Below are 18,188 nucleotides of genomic sequence, written 5' to 3'. Positions count from 1 at the left end.
AAGAGGGCGGCAGGAGGGTCATTGTGGGAGAAGGACATGTAATGATGGAACAGAGGTCAGAGAAATTTGAAGACACTACACTGCAGGCTTTGAAGATGGAGGAAGGGACCATGAGCCAAAGAAGGCAGGTGGCCTCTAGAACCTGGAAAAGGCAGGGAAACAGACTCCCCCTTTGAGCCTCCAGAAGGAACCAGCCTGCTGTCACCTTGACTTTAGCCCAGTGAAATCCATTTCCAACTTCTTACCCCCAGAACTATAAAGATAATTCATTACAGCAGCCATAGGACTTCAAATAGGGTTAAGGACACATACATAATGATAATAAACTAAAGCTGTTTTCAATTGAACAGAAATCCAAGTGACAGCTCAGATTCCCATGACATCTTTGTGAGTGACTCCAGGCCAGGCTTTCTGAGCAGAGGATTCTCTCACCCCAAATCTGCTTTTTAAAGGCACAGGCAGTTCGAGCACATGTTCTTTCTGAGTCTGTCATCATCATGTGGTCCCAATCCAGAAGCTGACACAACCCAGGACATCCCCGACTGAGGAAGGCCACACATTGCTCGTCCCTAGGCAGAGGGCAGAGGGCAGAGCAATCTTTCTAATGTGAAAGCACCCCCTCATCAGTCTTGTTTAAGATACTTCCACACACACACACATGCATGTGTGTGCCTTTAGGATCAAAGGATCGAAGCCAAAGCATGGCTTCCAAGGCCCTGCTGGGCAAGCTTCTGGTCTGTGGCGCTCATACCTGTCCTCTGTCCCTATTCTGCAGATCTTGGAACCAGCAGCATTTGCTTCCACCCATAGGCCTTTTCCCCGCAGGGTTCCTTTTACCTAGAGAGTTGTTCCAGCTCCTCCCAGCCCCACTCCCTCTGCCAATTTCTATGAAAATGTGACACATTTTTCTGGGACAGAAGTCAGCCCCTCAGGCAGGGTTTGTTCCTGCCTGGAGCTGCTGCCCCTGATGTGCAATGCAACATTGCCCAGAGAACACCAGCCTGGGCCATGGGGAGAGAAAGGCCAGCCGTGTTTCTACAGGCTTGCGCACATGCATATGAGCTGACTTACATGACTCTTTGAAACTGCCAGACACTCCAGGGCAGGCAAAGCCGGCTTATCCCGCCCTGGGCCTGAACAAGCAGTATGTCCTTAATTAGAGCCAGTGTGCTCCCCGGCTTCCTGGCATTTCCTGTTCCAGGGCAGGTCCGTGGTTACTTGGTTCAATCCCAATGCTGCCAGTCACCAGCTGGTGACCTTGAGCCAATCTTTTAACCTCCAAATCTCAATTTGCTCTTGTGTGAAACGGGGTTAACAATAGCTACTGCACAGGGCTGTGATGAGACCTGAAACTGTAATCGTACACTCAGAGAACGTTCCACGGCGCTAATCCTTGGTGTCTCTAATCTAGATCGTCCTTGTCTTTCTACTGGGAAAGGATGCTGTCCATTTCATCAACTAATAGAATTAAATTTAATTGTCAAATTAGCCTGGATGGGAGATGGTCAGCCACAGCTCTTGCTCGCTGGGTCCACTTCGTCTGGGTCACAGTACCCTCTCCAATGGGCCCTGCATGAGTCAGCCCATCTACCAGGCTTGTCCCCACAGCCACCAGCATCTCTTGCCCTGGCCAGCACCGCAGCCTCCGGATTGGTCTCTCAGCTTCCACTTGTCCCCTACTCCCCCATGAGACCTCCTCACTCTGCCTGTGGCTGTCTTTGAATAAAACAAAAAGACACCAAGCTGATTATTTTGCTTCCTGCTTACAACCCTCAACAACTCTCCCTGCTCCTCCGGGAGAGGGATTTCCATATACCATGAAATTGAGATCAAAACCTCCTCCTCCCCCAGCCACCGCAGTCTCCAAGACTGGCTCCAGCTGACCTCTGCAGCTTCAAGAGCGGCCCTTCCTTTCCTGGAAGGACTCGGCCCCCTCTATCCTAGGGCCTTTGCACTTGAACCTCACACTACCTGGAACGTCACTTCCTCTGGGAGAGCTTCCTTTGCCCCCAGAACAGGAGAGGCCATCACTCCCCACAGTGCCTTGGGACTCTGCTTTCTAGTTCCTTCTGTCCAGGGCTACTGGATTGTGTAATGATCTGATAAGGGCCTGTCCCTCCAGCCAGACAGAGAACCCACCTGGGAGGAATGAAGTTTTTCTCGCTCACCATAGCTTCCTAGCACACAGCCTTGGAATGCAGTAAGCACCCAAGAAATGTGTGTTGAATGAAAGAAGGAAGGAATGAAAGGATAATACTACTTATAGGAATTCTGTGAAGACTTTTGTAAGTAAATAACCACTCCTTGAATTATTATTGTGTAAAAATCGACTTTCCTACATTATCATCTCTTCAACGTAGTAAATCTATTTTTCCCATGTCCCTTGTAAAGCTTTTTTTAAAAATTTCCTACATTCAAGACATTTTCCTCCCATTAATTTTTCCTTGTTAAGTGGTTTTTATGATGCTTTCTGCTTTAAGAGAGAAGTACCATTTGGTATTTAAAATATTCTCTCAGCTTCCTTGGTGAGAAGACTCTGGCAGTTTTCCTACTGTTGACTATAACCGGTACGTCTTGGAACACGATGTCACCCTTCCAGAACTCTTCTTAGACCCAGATAAAACTTACTCTATGTCTCCAGTTGGGGACAAGGTGTTTGGAAACAGCACCTTATGCAACAGAGCTGCCAGAGGGAGGCAAATGAAATAAAAATCATGGTGTGTGGAAAATGTGCCCGCAGAGTCCTAGGAACCAAAGATTTTAAAGCTTCTCTGCCAGTAATTCAGCTTTTATTTTATGTTTCTTGGAAAACTGAAGGCTTGTATTTACGACATGTATTACCTAAGATGCAGAAGGCGGGTGGGTGATGCTGGCCTGGTGAGGATTTCCTTTTCAGCCTGGTCGAGCTGTCCTCTTTGCTCCTGACCCCCTGCCCCCATCCCTGCAAGGCTCCCTGGGGTGGGGTGTTTCCTTTCAGCGCAGAAATCTATCTTTTTGCTTGCTCATTTCTTTGGAGAATGGTACATGCATGCAGAGTTATCTGCTGTTCTTATTTTATTTCAAAAATGTGCAGGGCTGAGACACCTGAATTTTTTCCTCGAATACTTTAAAGCAAATTATGTACCGGAACCTCTCAGACCTGCTCTCAGCGGAATTTCCTTTGAGTGTTCATATCTCAAAACCTTATGTAACCTGACACAATTATCTGAAAAAGCTCGGAATCCAAAAGAAAGGTGTTCTGAGCCAGGAATGAAGGTCGGAGCTGGGAAAGACGTGCTCTCTCCCCTGCCTGGGGACTGGAGCTTATACTTCACTATGACAATGTCCAATTCACATTCCAAAGAAAAATGCTAAGCCCCTGGCACCAGTGGGTGCACTTGCCTCCTCTCTCTGAGCAAGGAATCGCTTAATGAGGGCTCTAGGGGTATTACAAAGCCCTGGACCTGGCTGGTGGTTAAAAATATTTCAATAACCACCTCCAGCCTCTGGTCTTCCCAGGATGGAAGCAGGAGTGGCTTGGGCCCCTTTAGGGGTATAACCCCTCCACTGACTGCAAATATCAACCCATCTGGAGAGCTGGGGTCTCATGCCAGAGGTTAGCACCACAAATGGGGTATATGTGGGAGGCTGGAATGCACATTTTTACCAAGCGTTGGTCCAGGTGATTCTGACTCAAGCCCAGTCCAAGACTCCCCCCAACCGCGCCCCAACCTGCCCTCAACACAAGGGAAGAGGGGAGAGAGGACACTAACTATAAGTGCAGACCTAAAATTGGGCTCCACCAGGAGACGACCCCGCATTCTGGAAAGCCCTGAGGCCACGAAGCTCTTTTTCTCCTCCTTTCATTTGCACTTTTTGGAAAGACCAACCTCGCTGCTATTTGCATACCAGCGGTGAGGGACCTCCGGGGAGAACAGGCACCACTCATAGGTGGTTGACTTTTCAAGGAATTCGCTGGAGAAAATTGTAGGCAAGGCTGTGAACAACCCCCCCCTCCATCTGGTTTCAGTTTATTTTTTAAAAAAATACAACATACACAAACCTCCCCACCAGCAATCAGAAAATAGCCACAGCTGGGGGGGGCAGTATTAGTCACCAGGGGTGGGGCTGAATTATGTATATGCAAATAAATTAAACCAGCCAGCCAACAGCAACTAATTTTTGTATCTTTTGCAGTTGTTCTGCCAAGAAAAGGCCTGAATCGGGATGATGGAAGCTGTAAGGAAGCAGCTTTTTGGAATTAGTTTTTCACAATCAAGTTGCCTTAATTCTGCCGTTGGGAGATATTAATATGTTTCTAATCCAGAAGCAAATGAAAAACGGTTGCCCATGGAATAAGGCCGACCTCCTGGGCTGAAGGCCAGAGGACAGTGGAGCCTGATGATTAGGAGCATAGGGTTTGGACAGCTGTGTGACCTAGGGCATGTCACTTAACCTCTCTGAGCCTGTTTCCTTATTTATAGGAAGGGGATAATGACGGTACCTGCTTCATGGTGATGATGTGAGAATAGTAAATAAAATGAAATGCAAGCAAAGCAAGCACAAGGACTAGCATGCAGCAAACACACAGTAAATGTGGAAGAGGATTATTCATAACTCAGAGCCACGCTGAGGGTCTAGACCCGAAAGAGAGTTCAACCAGAGTCAGCTGTGGTTCTCAGCTGGGGCTTGTTTCTCCCCCAGGGGCTGGTCCAGAAACTCCTGCAGAGCACATTCTCCCAGTGTTTCCCAAACCAAGAACCCCAGTCCCCAAACACCTGCCTTCTATTCTGGAGACAGTAAAAGAAATTCAGAGCAGAGTTCCCAACACAGTTTGAAAACACAAGTGATGCTCCTGGCTTCCTGCATGTTACTGTCCCCTTTTCCCAGCCACTGAAGGGGAGATTTCCTTCAGTTCAGTAATAAAAGGGCCTGATTTCCAGATGCCCAGCCTAGATGGGACACCTCTGAAAAATGGGGGGTTTCAGTTCACGCCTAGAGAATGCGGAGGTGAGTCAACCTCCAGGGCTTCCATGCTACATGAGCGATGTGCTGGAGACCACGAGCATCCAGCTGCCTCTGGGCTCAGCCCTTGCACGACCACGGGCATCTCCCACTCAGCTTGTTTGGACAAACTGATCTGTCCCTCATCTGGATGCAGCAACAAGAATCCCAGCCTTCCCTCTTCCCCAAATCTATTTCCTGGCCAAGTGGGACAGGAGTCTCATTTGCTCAGACCATTCCAAGCTTTCCTTTGCCCTCAGAATGAAGTGTAAGAGGCCACATGTGACAAACGTGGCTCTACAGTAACACAGACTTTGGGTTCAGGTACACCTCTGAGTTTGAATATTGGGACTGGTCCAAGATTCAAACTCAAGTGTACTTGAGTTTGAGACCTTGAGCAATTTTCTTGGCCTCTGGAAGCTTCATTTCCCTTGAATATAAAACGGTAATAATGGCCAGGTGTAGTGGCTCACGCCTGTAATCCTAGCACTCTGGAAGACCGAGGCGGGAGGATCCCTTGAGATCAGGAGTTTGAGACCAGCCTGAGCAAGAGCAAGACCCCGTCTCTAATAGAAAAATTAGCCGGGCCTGGTGGCACATGCCTGTAGTCCCAGCTACTCGGGAATCTGAGGCAGGAGGATCACTTGAGCCCAGGAGTTTGAGGTTGCTGTGAGCTATGATGATGCCACCACACTCTAGCACAAGTAACAGAGCAAGACTCTGTCTCAAAAAAAAAAAAAAGTGGTGATCATGATGCCTCCCATAAAAGGCTATCATGAGGCATCTGCACCAAACCCAGGGCTTGGGAAAGAGCAAGAAATGTGGGGGCCAGTGTGTGGAATGAAGGTTGAGGATGTGGTGGGAACCAGGTGGCTGCCAGCCAGGGAAGGGGAGGAGACCAGCTTTGGACATGCTGAATGTGGGGGGCCTCTGTGTATCCAAGGGAGGCGTCCAGGGGCAGCTGGACACAGAGCCTGGAGTCGACAGGGAGGCCTTGGCTGGAAAGCTGGCGGGGGAGCCGCCAGCATGTGAATAGGAAGATGAGCTCATGGCGGAGGAGGGGCCAAGTGCGAGGCCTTCACTGCCAGAGGTTGACCCACAAGCAGGAGAAGCTGAGGAGGCAGGAGAGGCAGTGAGGTAGGAAACACAGCAGCAGTGGCTTTATAGGCACCAAAGGGAGACAGGGCTTGGGACAAGAAAGAGAGGGCAGCAGGGCAGAAGCTTTGAGGAGGCCAAGTTAGCTGAAGGCAGAGATGGGCCTATGAGATTTGGGTTCTAAGAGGTCATTGACCCGTTACATTTGGCGAAGTCAGTAGAGGAGTTAATCCCATGCTCAGGCAGGGGAGGGGAGAGTGGCAATGGTGATCACAGATTACAGCCACAGAGACATGTGGCTGAGCATAGAGGGAGAGCACAAGAACGATGCTTGGAGAAAGAGGTATAGGATTAAGGTTCCCAATGGGCGAGGCCAGAGCCAGTGCACTTGCTGCTGGGAAGGGGCCAGTGGTTAGCTGTTACCTCTGCGGTGCCCAGCACAGGGCCTGGCCTGCAGTAGGAACTCAATACAAGTTTGCTCTCTTTGAGGACGAGGAATAATGAGGTCTAGGGCCTGGGTGGAGGGACTGGCCATTGGCCGGGAGAGGGGCCCTTCTGCCATCTTGCTAGAGGAGGAGGGGTAGGGGTGCCAGGTGGGAGGCAGAGTGCAGGACAGGGCCTCCTTAGGACTCTGCAGCCTCTGAGCTGGACCATGGAGGAAGAAAAATGTGGTGAGTGAGTGTTTGGCTCCAGGACCCCAGGATAGTCAGAGGACAGAGTGTGAGGGCTCCTGGATACTGCCACTTGCCACCCCCTACCCTGGACTTCTGCTTCCCCCATCCTCAAATCCAGCGGTCACCTGCCTAGTCTTTATCCCCTTCAGAGCTGCATCCTCTCCGAAAGGCCAGCAGATGGTGCCAGTGAGCCGCTGGACTCCGCGGGAGGAGGCAGGAGCCAGCCTGCCGGCCTCCCACCCACCCCTGGTCCTCCAGTGCCTGGGGCATGCTAAGGGTTTGGCTAACCTGGTTTCTGACCAAGGGGACTGGGAGCTGGGACAAAGGACGAAAGGAGACTGTGGGCTGAGGGTTTAGGGGCGGGGTGGCTCAGGGGCTCTGCTCCTTCTGGTTGCCCTTCATTCCTCTGCCCTGCCAGGCCCTACCTTATCTGCGGGGCCTCCCGCCCTCTGCCCGCCTTCCCTTCTCTTCCCTGGAGGCCCCTGCCAAGCCAGACTCCTGGTTCTGGCAGAGGCTGGTTCTCTGCCCCTAGGCATGCACGACCTGGCACCAGGCCTCAGACAGGGCTGGGCCAGCCCCTCCCAGCCATGACTGCCTCAACCACCTATTTCTAAAACGTCTCCACCTAATGAGGGCTAAGGGGTCGGCAGGCAGCATAGATCCTGGGGAGGACGCATGGGACGATGGCGAGTTTCTATAAAATTGTGGCAGATAGTCCAGCCCCACCCAGACCCAAATCCCACAAGACTGATGGCTCTGCCCAAGGTGGCACAGTGTCCCTATGCTCTGCAGCCAAAGGCAATTCCCCAGTCTCTGTCCCCATCATGGGCTTCCTGATGAGTCAGGATCTTTCATGTTTCCTTCATAGAATAGTACAGGACCCTGCTTCTCAGTCTCCCACCTTGCCTTCCTGCCCCCATCCCCTATCCTTCAACTCTTACTCTGGCTTTGACCTTGGAGGCTCCCCAGGACCCCCACCGCCTCTTCTACTCCCTTCCCCAGCCCCAAGGGGAAGCCCATCATGGGCCGAGGTGGAGTGTCTAGAGCTGAGCGGTCCGTCCATTCCAATCCCTGGAGCTCAAATCAGGAAGTCTGGCCAAGGGTGCTGTGCCTACCCCTGAGCCTGGGCTATACATTCAGGGCAACAGGAGTCAGTGAGTTTGGAAAAGGAATGTTTCCCTGAGTTTCTAAAGGCAGGATGACCCAGACCAAAAGAGAGAAAACTACCAGAAACACACAACACACACAGATGAACTCACATGCACACGCAGAGTCATGGCATAGGGAGTGACACAACTAAATGTTGTGGCCAAGCCATGGAGCCCCATGCACACAAGTGCATACAAACACAGGCACACAAGGTCATGTACTCAAGGTCAGGCACACACACCCCCCTCAGGCAAGTCCTGCTTCCTGGGGCCAGGGCCAACCTGTCATCTGTACTTACAGGAGGAGGCATAGATGGAGGCACAGGAGTGGCTCTGGGCAGCAGATGGGTCCTCCACCCCGTCTCTTCCGTTAAGTGGGTCTGGCTCCCAGCCCCCTCCCAGCGATTTCCCTGGCCCACCATGGGGCCAAGCCTGGGTGGCAGGGAGGGCTTTGGAGGAGGCATTGCCAGGTAGCCCTGGCACAGAGCCTAGGCACCTAAGAAAGAGAATAAGCAACAGGGCTGGGAGGTGTGACAGGGAGTCATGATCTCCCAGGACCTAGAAAGGGGAGAGGTCAGGCACTGGGACAGGGCCTGGAGGCCCACAGGAAGCAGGGACCCCCTCTACGATGGGCTGCACCTACTCCCCCCAGCACAGAGCCTGGCAGCCAGGTACTGGCAGCAACTCCCAGTGCCTCGCAGAGCCCTGGCATGGATGCTAGGCACAGGGTGCCAGACACGGGGGTGGGCAGGATGGGGCCACTGGGCCACACACAAACGTGGACCTTCATACACACAGGCAGACATATGCACCCACACTCACACCACTTATTTTATCCCCTGGAGATTCAGGGGAGCAAGGCAGGGCCTACCCTGTCCTAGGTGGCCTTCGCTGATTCCCAGGTGTCCCCACTGGCCTGGCTCTTGGGGTGAGAGGTGGGCCAGAGGTAATGCGAGACCTAGCGGCTTCCTGTGACCGCCCCTCACCGACCCCCACACACATACATTTGTGTAGCGGAAGGTGGGGTTGTGAGGCGGAACAGCCACTGTGAAGAACCCGGGAGGTCACCAGGCTGCCCCCTGCCCCTGCCCCAGGCGGGTTTTGTGGCAGAGCGCGGCTCAGGTGTGAGCGCGCCTTAGGGCGTGTATGCCCGGGACCTGCGGCCGCGCACCGCGTGGGAGTGCGGCGCGTGTGCGGGCGGCGGCGGCGGCGGCGGCGGCGACCGAGCGAGGCGGTGCAGTCAATGTGAGGCGCCTGGATGCAGGTTGTGTGTCCCTTCAGGTGTCCCGAGCAAGTGTGAGCTGCATGTGCTCACCTGAGAGCGGCCGCTCCGCGGCCCTGGGCGCGGGGGCGGGGGCGGGGGGAGCGGAGGCCGGGCGCCGGGGCTGGACCGACCGGCCCTTTCCTCAGCGCGGCCCGCGGCGAGGCGGCTCCTCCTAGCGCGGCAACTTTGGGACTTTGTTCCGGCTTCTTCTGAAGCGGATCTGGCCGGGGGGCGGGGAGGGGCGGGGGGGGGGGGCACCTGCCCTGCGGGGGGTGCCTGAGAGAAGTGGAGGCAAGCCCCGCCCCCGCCCCCGCCCCGCCCTCTCCCCGCCCCTGGGGCTCTTTATAAGCTCTGCCCGAGGGCGAGCGGAGAAAGCGAGTGTCCCTCCCGCCTCGGGCTGGTGTTCCCCTGCACCCCGCGCCCGGGCCCCGAGTCTGTCTCTGCTGCCCAGCCAGGCCCCCGCCCCGCCCCGCCCCGCCCCGCCCCAGCCCGACCCGGCCGGGCCGCCATGGAGCGCTGGCCTTGGCCGTCGGGCGGCGCCTGGCTGCTCGTGGCGGCCCGCGCGCTGCTGCAGCTGCTGCGCGCAGACCTGCGTCTGGGCCGCCCGTTGCTGGCGGCGCTGGCGCTGCTGGCCGCGCTCGACTGGCTGTGCCAGCGCCTGCTGCCCCCGCCGGCCGCACTCGCCGTGCTGGCCGCCGCCGGCTGGATCGCGTTGTCCCGCCTGGCGCGCCCGCCGCGCCTGCCGGTGGCCACTCGCGCGGTGCTCATCACCGGTGAGTGCGCGGGGCGCGGAGCGCGGGGACTCCAGGCTCAAGGGCGGTACTGGACACTCAGAGGCTCCCCATGGGCACGACCAAGGCGGATTCCCCAGCGCTGGAGTGGAAGAGTTTTCCTCCCGTGGGTGCAGGGAGCGAGCCAAGTAGGGAGCGCCCGGCACCTCCCCAAGTCCGGGTTAACTACCTGCCGCTGCCGGGAGTGTTGAAGGAAAAGTGAGGCAGGGAGTGGGCAGGTGCGCAAAGGAAACGTGGCTGAGAAAGGGGGAGCCTCCTGGAGTTTGGGGGTTTACGCAATGCGCCTCCGCAGTAGAGCAGTCTTGAGGCAGCGGGCAGTGCTCTGAGGGACTTCAAAGGGCTTGAGAGGGAAGGAGAGTCACCCCTTGAACTCCACCTGCCGCCTGGCATCCTCATGTGGAACACCCCATCTCCTATTCCCTGGGTCCGGAGCTTACTTAGATGGGGAGCTGCCGCCTGTTGGCTGGGATCCTTTGAGTTCACAAAAGCTTGAGGTCACCATGCAGGGCAGCTGGGCATTCAGCTGCCTCTTGGGTCCAACCACCCACCACCAAACTGCTGAGGTAGCAGTCCAGAGGCTGCACCCAGCACCCCACCCCCGCTCCCTCCTGGTCCTCAGTGCCCAGGAAGGAGATCTTAGAGGGCTGGGCTCAGGTGCCTCTGGCCGCCTGGCTGAGCTCCTTTGTCTGGAGCAGGGAATAAATCTGTCACCAGAGTGAGGGAAGGGGAAAGGAGGCTGGAGGCCCAGCAGGAAGTGGGGAGGGGGAGAAAGTCCAGGGCACACTGGTTGCATTGCATGGAGGGAGGGGCAGCCTAGTCTCTGCCCCAGGCCCCGTGGCTTTAGACAAGTGCTCTGGGTTCTGTCCTTACATTGGGCCTGGAGCTAGGGACAGCCAGCACATTGGCTTCTCAGAGACCTCGGTGCAATAGGTGGCCCTGCATGATCAGATGGGCCCAGGAGAACTTCCCAGAGGAGGAAATCCTTGCTCTGGGCCTCATATGAGTGGAGATAGATGGGGTATGATAGGTATCTTGGATCAGAGAAGGGGGTGGGACAAAGGCTTAAAGCAGGAACATGCACCGCCTGGGTAGGGGACAGTGTGCTGCAGGGGTGTGGTGGGATACGAGGTTGTGTGCTTGGGAGGGCTTTGAATGTCAGGTAAGAAGCCAGACCGCTGAGGTAGGGTAGGGTGGGTGAGGATGGCATGAGGGCTTTGGGCTTCCGCAAAGATAAAGCAGGGCTCAGGCTGGATGGGAGAGACTCAAGTTCAGGGTGCAGCGTGGAGCCTCAGGGGACCCCGGTTTCAGGAGTTCAAGGAAGGGAAGCCAACACACTCTCCTGGTGTGAAGCAGGGGCTAGTTGTGGGCACCGCCACCAGGAATAGGGCCAATCTCCTCCTGCTTTCTGATTTGTGAGCGGCTTTAACACGGCCTGGGTGATCTGCAGGTACTAATGACCCAGCTACACAGTCTTTCCTGAGATCTCACCTCAGGCCTTTGTGCTGCTGCCTTGAACCTGAGAGAGAGGTGAGAGCAGGGGTGCTTTCTGTGACTTGGGCTCCCCCCTCTCTGGTTGCAAAGCTGGGTTTGGGAGAGGACTGCCCAGCCCACCCTGTGTAGGTGCCTCCAAGCTTCCCAATGCATGAAAACTCTGGGGTTTCCTCGCTTACCACCTGGCTGCAAGACAAGTGGGTAACAGGGCCCTGCCCCACCTGCCAAGAACACTGTATCTTGTGCCTGCCAGAGCTGCCACCACACCCACCCCCCAAGAATGCCCTGAGAACCGCTGGCCGAGGTTACTCTTGGAGCTCAGCCGTGGGGTCAGGGTTTGGGCTGCGGGGCTGGGTGCCTGTGCACATGCCTGTGTACATCTGTGCACTGGTGGGTGGTAGGCATTGAGCCCATGTGAGAACATCCAGGCAGGTTGGAAGCATGTGCAGGTATCTGAGTGTGTGCAGGTGAACAAGAGGGTGTGCAAAATGTGGGTGACTATGTTGGGATCACAGAGCTGAGGCTCTGAGAGGCCTGAGTCTCCCTTGGGAGGGCCTGTCTGCTCTGGAAGGCAGCCGAGGCAAGTGCTTGCTCCCCTCCCCCAGCCAGGCTTGCCAGGGAAGTACCCCTTGGCCCAGGCTGCAGCCCCCAGCACACAAAGCCCAGCTCAAAGCCCCCTGCCCAGCTTTGTTCTCTGCCTTGGCAGAGGGGGCGGGGCTGGGATAGGGAGCGGGTGCTGAGCCCTTCAGCAGTAGGGAAGCAGAGCCACTTCGCAGCTTCTGTCGGCAGGACCACTGGCAGGACCACCGGGATGTCGGGGCGGGCTCCAGAGAGCCTCCTCCCTCACCGGCCCTTCTCCCCCAACTCACTGGCTCCCTGTGGAGCCAGGATTAGAATGGAAACAATCAAGGAAGCTGGGGTTTATAGGTACCAGGGACTCCCCTACTGGCTCTTCCTGGTGGTTCTTCGCTCTGCAAACCAAAGACAGGAAATTAAGCCTCCAGGAGTAGTAACTGACCTCAGATGACACGTGGTGGGTGTGGGAAGGGATTCAAATGCAGGTCTTTTCCATCTATCATGGTCCCTGTTTGGGGGCAAGTGGTCTGGGGAGCAGAAAACACCCCACTGTTGCCACTGATTGGAATGCCAAGGGTGGAGGGTGAGGGGTGAGGTGGGGAGGGCCTTCAGCTTGCCTACAGCCTGGAACAATAGCAGGGCGTGTTGAGACCGGGAAGGGAGGGGGCTCAGGTTGTACAGGGCCTGCAGGATGGTGTCAGAGAGGCTGGGCTTCATCCTGAGGACTGCGGGCAGCCTTGGAAAGGTTTTCAGCAGCAGCAGAGTAATATTGTCATTTTTGGAAAGATCCTTCTGGCTCTGAGGTGGAGAATGGATTCAAGGGGGTCAAGAAGGGACAGGACTAGAGAGGGGCTGCTTCAGTGTCCAGTCAGAAAGGAAGGGAGGCTGCACACTGGTAGCTGCAAGCTCTGGCCTGACATCAAGCAGGCAGGACATTGGCGCTGGGACTCCATCTCAGGCCGGCCTGGGATAGTCCTGACCTTCCTCTATGCTGACTGGGTGACTTTGGCAAGCACCTTAGCATTACTAGGCCTCAGTTTCCTCATCTGTAAAGTGGGGATCATAAGCCATATTTGATGGGGTAGCTATGGGGAGTCAGGGAGATGACAGCTATCACAGAGTTGCTGCTCAGGGCTCAGGTACAGGGGCAAAGCCGGCCAGAGATGGGCCTAGGGAAGGAGTTAGGGCTGTTGATTGCTGGTAGATTGGGTGTCCAGGGGCCTGGATCCCATCAAGACCCTGGAGATTCTGGGGTTGTCAGGTTGTCTCAGGGTGGACTGGGCCACGGTGGGAGTTCACTGACTGCCCTGGCCTGGCCAGGTTGTGACTCTGGTTTTGGCAAGGAGACAGCCAAGAAACTGGACTCCATGGGCTTCACGGTGCTGGCCACTGTGTTGGAGTTGAATAGCCCCGGCGCCCTAGAGCTGCGTGCCAGCTGTTCCCCTCGCCTAAAGCTGCTGCAGATGGACCTGACCAAGCCAGCGGACATTAGCCGCGTGCTGGAGTTCACCAAGGCCTACACTGCCAGCATGGGTCAGTGACGAGTTCCACCAGGGGAGGGCATGGCCAGATGGGTGGAAAGGGGGCAGGGACTGGAGTTTTGCTGACCTGAAGCTTCTCTCTCCTGCTATGTGACCCCAGGCCTATGGGGCCTGGTCAACAATGCGGGTTACAACGAAGTGGTGGCTGACGTGGAGCTGTCGCCAGTGGCCATGTTCCGCACCTGTATGGAAGTGAACTTCTTTGGTGTGCTGGAGCTGACCAAGGGCCTCCTGCCCCTGCTGCGCCACTCTAGGGGTCGCATTGTGACTGTGGGCAGCCCAGCAGGTGAGTACCCTCCCCCACTGGAAAAAGGTGCCACTGTGCAGCAGAGTGCTCTGGGAGCCCCTTGCTGAAACTGAGCCGCCCTACCCCCAACCTATCCCCAGGAGACATGCCTTATCCCTGCTTGGCGGCCTATGGGACCTCCAAGGCCGCCGTGGTGCTGCTCATGGACACATTCAGCTGTGAACTCATTCCCTGGGGGGTCAAGGTCAGCGTCATCCAGCCTGGCTGCTTCAAGACAGGTGGGGGTCTGGGCTGGGGGTGGGGCAGGCATGGGGCCTGGGGCTGGGAAATGAGGGGTGGGCATGGTCTTATGGGGGCAGGGGCAGGGCTGAGAATGGGCATGGCTTTGGCTGGGGGGTGTGGCTTTGACTAGAGGCGTGGCCCAGCTCTGACCTTGCCACCCCTTCCCCAGGGTCTGTGATAAACGTGGACCAGTGGGAGCAGCGCAAGGAACTGCTGCTGGCCAACCTGCCCCGAGAGCTGCTGCAGGCCTATGGCAAGGACTACATCGAGCACTTGCACAGGCAGTTCCTGCATTCACTAAGCATGGCGCTGGCCGACCTCAGCCCAGTGGTAGATGCCATCACAGATGCACTGCTGGCAGCTCGGCCGCGCCGCCGATATTACCCAGGCCGTGGCCTAAGGCTCATGTACTTTATCCACTACTACCTGCCTGAGAGCCTGAGGCGCCGCTTCCTGCAGGCCTTCTTCATCAGTCACCGTCTGCCTAGGGCACTGCAGCCTGGCCAGCCTGACCCTATCTCTGCCCAGGACACAGCCCAGGACCCACACCCAAGCCCCCCAGGCTCTTCCCCAGTGGTGGCTCGCTGAGCCATGTGCACATATGGCCCCGTCACTCCAGCCCAGGAGGCTCCAGGAGCCCCTGGCCCTCCCCTGGGCATTATGACGCCCCCGTCTGCCCTCGAGCCTGGCCTAATGGACCCCAGTCCCCCACTGCTGATGCCCAGTCCAGGCCCAGTGAAGCTGAGGTTTCCCAGTGAGCCTCAGGGCCTGTCCACTGCTTCATGAGCCCAAACAGACCCTGCTGGGCACAAGGCTCTCCCTGCAGCTTGGAGAACTCAGCTGGTGGGGAGTTTAGTGCAGAACTTCACTGTAGCCTTTGACAGGACCCTGCAGATAGTGCCTCTGCAAACCAAGGAGTGAGTGACTGGGTGGGTTGGGGACCCCTTCGGATTGTTCCTGGGCACCAGTGCCTTGGGGCTGCAACTGAAGGGTGAATCCCACCTGTCTCTTGACTGGCTCAAGAGACTCCCAACTGCCCACTCCCAAGCCCCTCAAGCCACAGGGAAGCTGTATATCCTACTTCCTGATTGCCACTTCTTAAATAAAGATAAGTTTTATTTCTCCTAGGGTGGGGCAGATGCTGTGTTTGGAGGGGGTAACTGCCGGGTTGGCTGGGTGACAGGGTGTGGTTCTGTGACAGAGGCTGGGAACTCTTGGGGCTCAGCATAGGGGTGGGGGCGCTGGGCACTGACCTAACCGGGCTCCTCTGGTAGCCTCTGTGGTTCACACCTCTCCCTCCTCCACTGACCTCGGGCAAATCATTTATCCCTAGGTCTGGGTTTCTCATAAAGAATTGGGGGTAATGACCCTGAGCTCCGGGAGTTATAGGGCTCACTGAAGCCATTGGGGAGGTCGGGAGCCCTCCAGAACCAGGACCTAGCTCCCCAGGCCTGTGTCTGCGCCTGAGCCTCCAGCAGCGGGAGGGGCTATCTTGCAGTGACCCCCGACCCTGAGGAATCTGGGCTGCTGACAGAGAGGGAGGTAGAAGGCTTCGGCAAGGGCAGGGTCATGAGGGAAGTCAGGGGTCTGGGAGGGGTACTAGGGCCCAAAGGAGGCAGCAGACAGCCAGGCTTAGAGAGGGAAGTTTTATTGTCTCAGAGGGGCAGAGTTACTTCTGCCTGCCCCAGGGACACACACGCTCTATCCTTCCCATGGGCCATGGCTCTGGGAGTGACCCACAGAGGGGAGAGGAGGCTCACACTGCCCCCAGGGGTTCTCAGGTTAGGGAGACCACATGCTTCTCAGACACGTCAGTAGCTGTAAACATAGGGCTTAGGGGGCCTCCTTACTCTGGAGTGGGTCTTGGTCCATCCTTGGTAGGGGGAGCAGGTGCCCAGCCCCTTTTCAGCCTAAGAGCAGTCTCAGAGAGGGTCAGGGAAACTGGGCAGTCACTAGGACAGTGTGCCATCCCCAGGGCAGGCAGATGAGCCATGGGCTTCATCACAGACCACACAGACACACACAGTGCGCTTGGGAGCCTTGGGCCAGAATGCTAGAAGATAGGGATGTAGTTGTCGATCTTGGCGCGGTGGCGCTGGGCGATGCACTCAGCAATCCACACAATGTTGCGACACTCCTGCTCCTTGAGCTTCACAAAGGCATAGAAGACACCAAAGTGGAACTGGTTCAAGAAGGCCAACTTGTTCAGTTTCACCTGCAGACAGACACAGATGTGATGTACTAGTGGCCATGGCCACAGAGTTGGGCCTAAGCCACAACTCCTCCCTCTGACGGGCAGGCCTTGCAAGAACTCTGCACTCACCTCATGCTCAAAGAATCGGTCCTCCAGGGTCTTGTCTCCGGGGTTGCTGCCTGCACCCTCGAAGAGCAGCTTGTACTCCTGGCCGGGGGAGTGGTGGGATGCATGAGCATGAGGGTGCCATGGGGTGCTGGGTTGGGTGCATGGTGCCAACATGCCCACCCACCATCCTGCCAGCCAGGGCACTCACCGGGTAGTAATCAGCCACGTTCTTGACCTGCTCGTAGTCGTCAGCCCGAGCCAGCTGAGCCAGGCCCTCAGGGTAGAGCCGCCCGCAGTGGGGAAAGAGCTTGGCACGGTCCTCCTTGGACAGCTCTGTGCCGAAAGAGTTGATGGTGATGATGAAGGCGCGGCGGTCTGCTTCAAACTGTGGGGCCGGTGCACAGGCAAGGAGAGAAGGAAGAAGAGGGAGGCAGTAGCCAGTCAGTTGGCAGGGCTTCCGCCCGGCCAGGACTAGCAAGCATCAGCAGGCAGGAGGGTCGGCGGGCACTCACCTCCAGGATGGGGCACATGGCGTCGGCTGTGGTCCCGCCCAGTAGGGTACAGAACTTGTAGAAGGACTCCAGGTAGGCCTGTGCAGAGCATGGAGCTTGCTCAGCATGGCAGGGAGACTCAGCGGGGCTTGCTAGGCCTCCCCATCACACGTGACCTCCTCCCCTTCCCAGCCCCTTTCACGATGGGGACAAACAGCACACCCATGGACTGGCCAGGGCAGCCCTTATGGCACAGTCCTCAAACACCCCAAATTCCAACTGTTACTCAGCCAAACGGCAGTTGCCTGCTGCTGCCCACCCAGGAGTGACAGAGCAGTGTCTGGCTGACTGCCCGCTTCAGGGTGCAGTGTCCCCACTCACTCATCCCACAGAGGGCCAGGCTCAGAGGGGGCCTGGACAGAGGTCCTCCCCCTGCTGTTCTGCTTTCCTTTCTCCCTAATCTCCCCCAAACTCCCCTTCCTCTGTCTTAGAAAGCCAGGTGTCCACGGGCTGGGGAGGGACGCTTACTCCTGAGAGTTCACAGAGATGGCCTGGCCTACCTTACAGAACACCGCCTCCTCCCACCCCCCTAGGCATCACGCGGCAGGAACCAAATTGTCAGGCCAGTTCCTGCTGAGGGATGGTTATTGCCTACATGGACGTCAGCTCCACAGTGCAATGGCCGGGCACGTGGGCTGGCAGTGGGAACAAGTACTTCCTGCCCAGGAAAATTGGATCTGCTGGGCATGAGCAAAGGATGGGTCAGCCTAGGCCCCAGGTCCCTCCCAACACTCGCTCACAAAACCGGCCAGGCTTCCTTCCCCCGACCTCCACCTCTCCATACAGAGGAAGGTGGATGGTCTCACAGGCCCGAGGGGAGCTCCCTTGCATGGGCAACCTTCACTCAGACCCCCCAGGTCCCATCTGGTGGCACAGTCACAGAGACTGGCTACACAAGCTAGAGACTATTCTGCTGAGTGGGGAGTGAGGGCTGGGAGGCACAGAACACCTTCCATGCTGAGTTCTGACCTCCAAGGTGCGAAGACCTTTCACCTCCCACCAGCTGACTTGGGCTCACAGGCTCTGCTGCCCAAAGAGAGATGGGACCCAGGAGTCCATGAGCCCAGGACTGACCAGCAACACTGGGCAAGCTGGGCTCAGGGGAAGGCCTGAGGGTGACCACTGAGATCACAGGGAACAAAAGTCTAGGACAGGTCAGGGAGTAAGAAGCCTGGAAGGGAGGACAGACCCCAGTACAGAGGATCCTAGCAATCAGAGGGCCTGGGGGGCAGAGACAACTGCC

The 18,188-nt window shown here is 56.7% G+C and overlaps 2 protein-coding genes across 2 annotated transcripts in view; one reads left to right on the top strand and one right to left on the bottom strand.

Annotated features, from left to right (window-relative positions):
- The first annotated feature begins 9,534 nt into the window (after positions 1-9,534).
- On the top strand, positions 9,535-15,219 carry HSD11B2 (hydroxysteroid 11-beta dehydrogenase 2). Its single transcript, XM_069456258.1, has 5 exons — positions 9,535-9,937; positions 13,343-13,555; positions 13,664-13,849; positions 13,951-14,088; positions 14,262-15,219. Exons 1-5 carry the CDS (start codon positions 9,673-9,675, stop codon positions 14,678-14,680), a joined length of 1,221 nt encoding a protein of 406 aa, XP_069312359.1. The 5' UTR covers positions 9,535-9,672; the 3' UTR covers positions 14,681-15,219.
- Positions 15,220-15,887: 668 nt separating this feature from the next.
- The window catches only part of ATP6V0D1 (ATPase H+ transporting V0 subunit d1), a 38,679-nt gene continuing 36,378 nt past the window's right edge, over positions 15,888-18,188 (bottom strand). Inside the window, exons 5-8 of the mRNA XM_069497787.1 lie at positions 16,907-16,984; positions 16,603-16,779; positions 16,416-16,493; positions 15,888-16,307 (exon numbers count right to left, since the gene is read on the bottom strand). Coding sequence (XP_069353888.1) covers positions 16,146-16,307; positions 16,416-16,493; positions 16,603-16,779; positions 16,907-16,984 — 495 coding nt within the window. The 3' untranslated portion in view covers positions 15,888-16,145. The remainder of the gene's footprint in view (positions 16,308-16,415; positions 16,494-16,602; positions 16,780-16,906; positions 16,985-18,188) is intronic.

The sequence above is a fragment of the Eulemur rufifrons genome, chromosome 23 (assembly GCF_041146395.1).
Source record: "Eulemur rufifrons isolate Redbay chromosome 23, OSU_ERuf_1, whole genome shotgun sequence".
Classification (NCBI taxonomy): domain Eukaryota; kingdom Metazoa; phylum Chordata; class Mammalia; order Primates; family Lemuridae; genus Eulemur; species Eulemur rufifrons.
This window is presented reverse-complemented; position numbering and strand designations above follow the sequence as displayed.

What these genes read in the sequence shown, in the direction of transcription:
- HSD11B2 (XM_069456258.1), top strand. Translation starts at nt 9,673, where the DNA reads ATGGAGCGCTGGCCTTGGCCGTCGGGCGGCGCCTGGCTGCTCGTGGCG. An exon ending in TCGCGCGGTGCTCATCACCG is followed by an intron (nt 9,938 to 13,342) that starts GTGAGTGCGCGG and finishes TGGCCTGGCCAG; the next exon opens with GTTGTGACTCTGGTTTTGGC. An exon ending in GCCTGGCTGCTTCAAGACAG is followed by an intron (nt 14,089 to 14,261) that starts GTGGGGGTCTGG and finishes CCCCTTCCCCAG; the next exon opens with GGTCTGTGATAAACGTGGAC.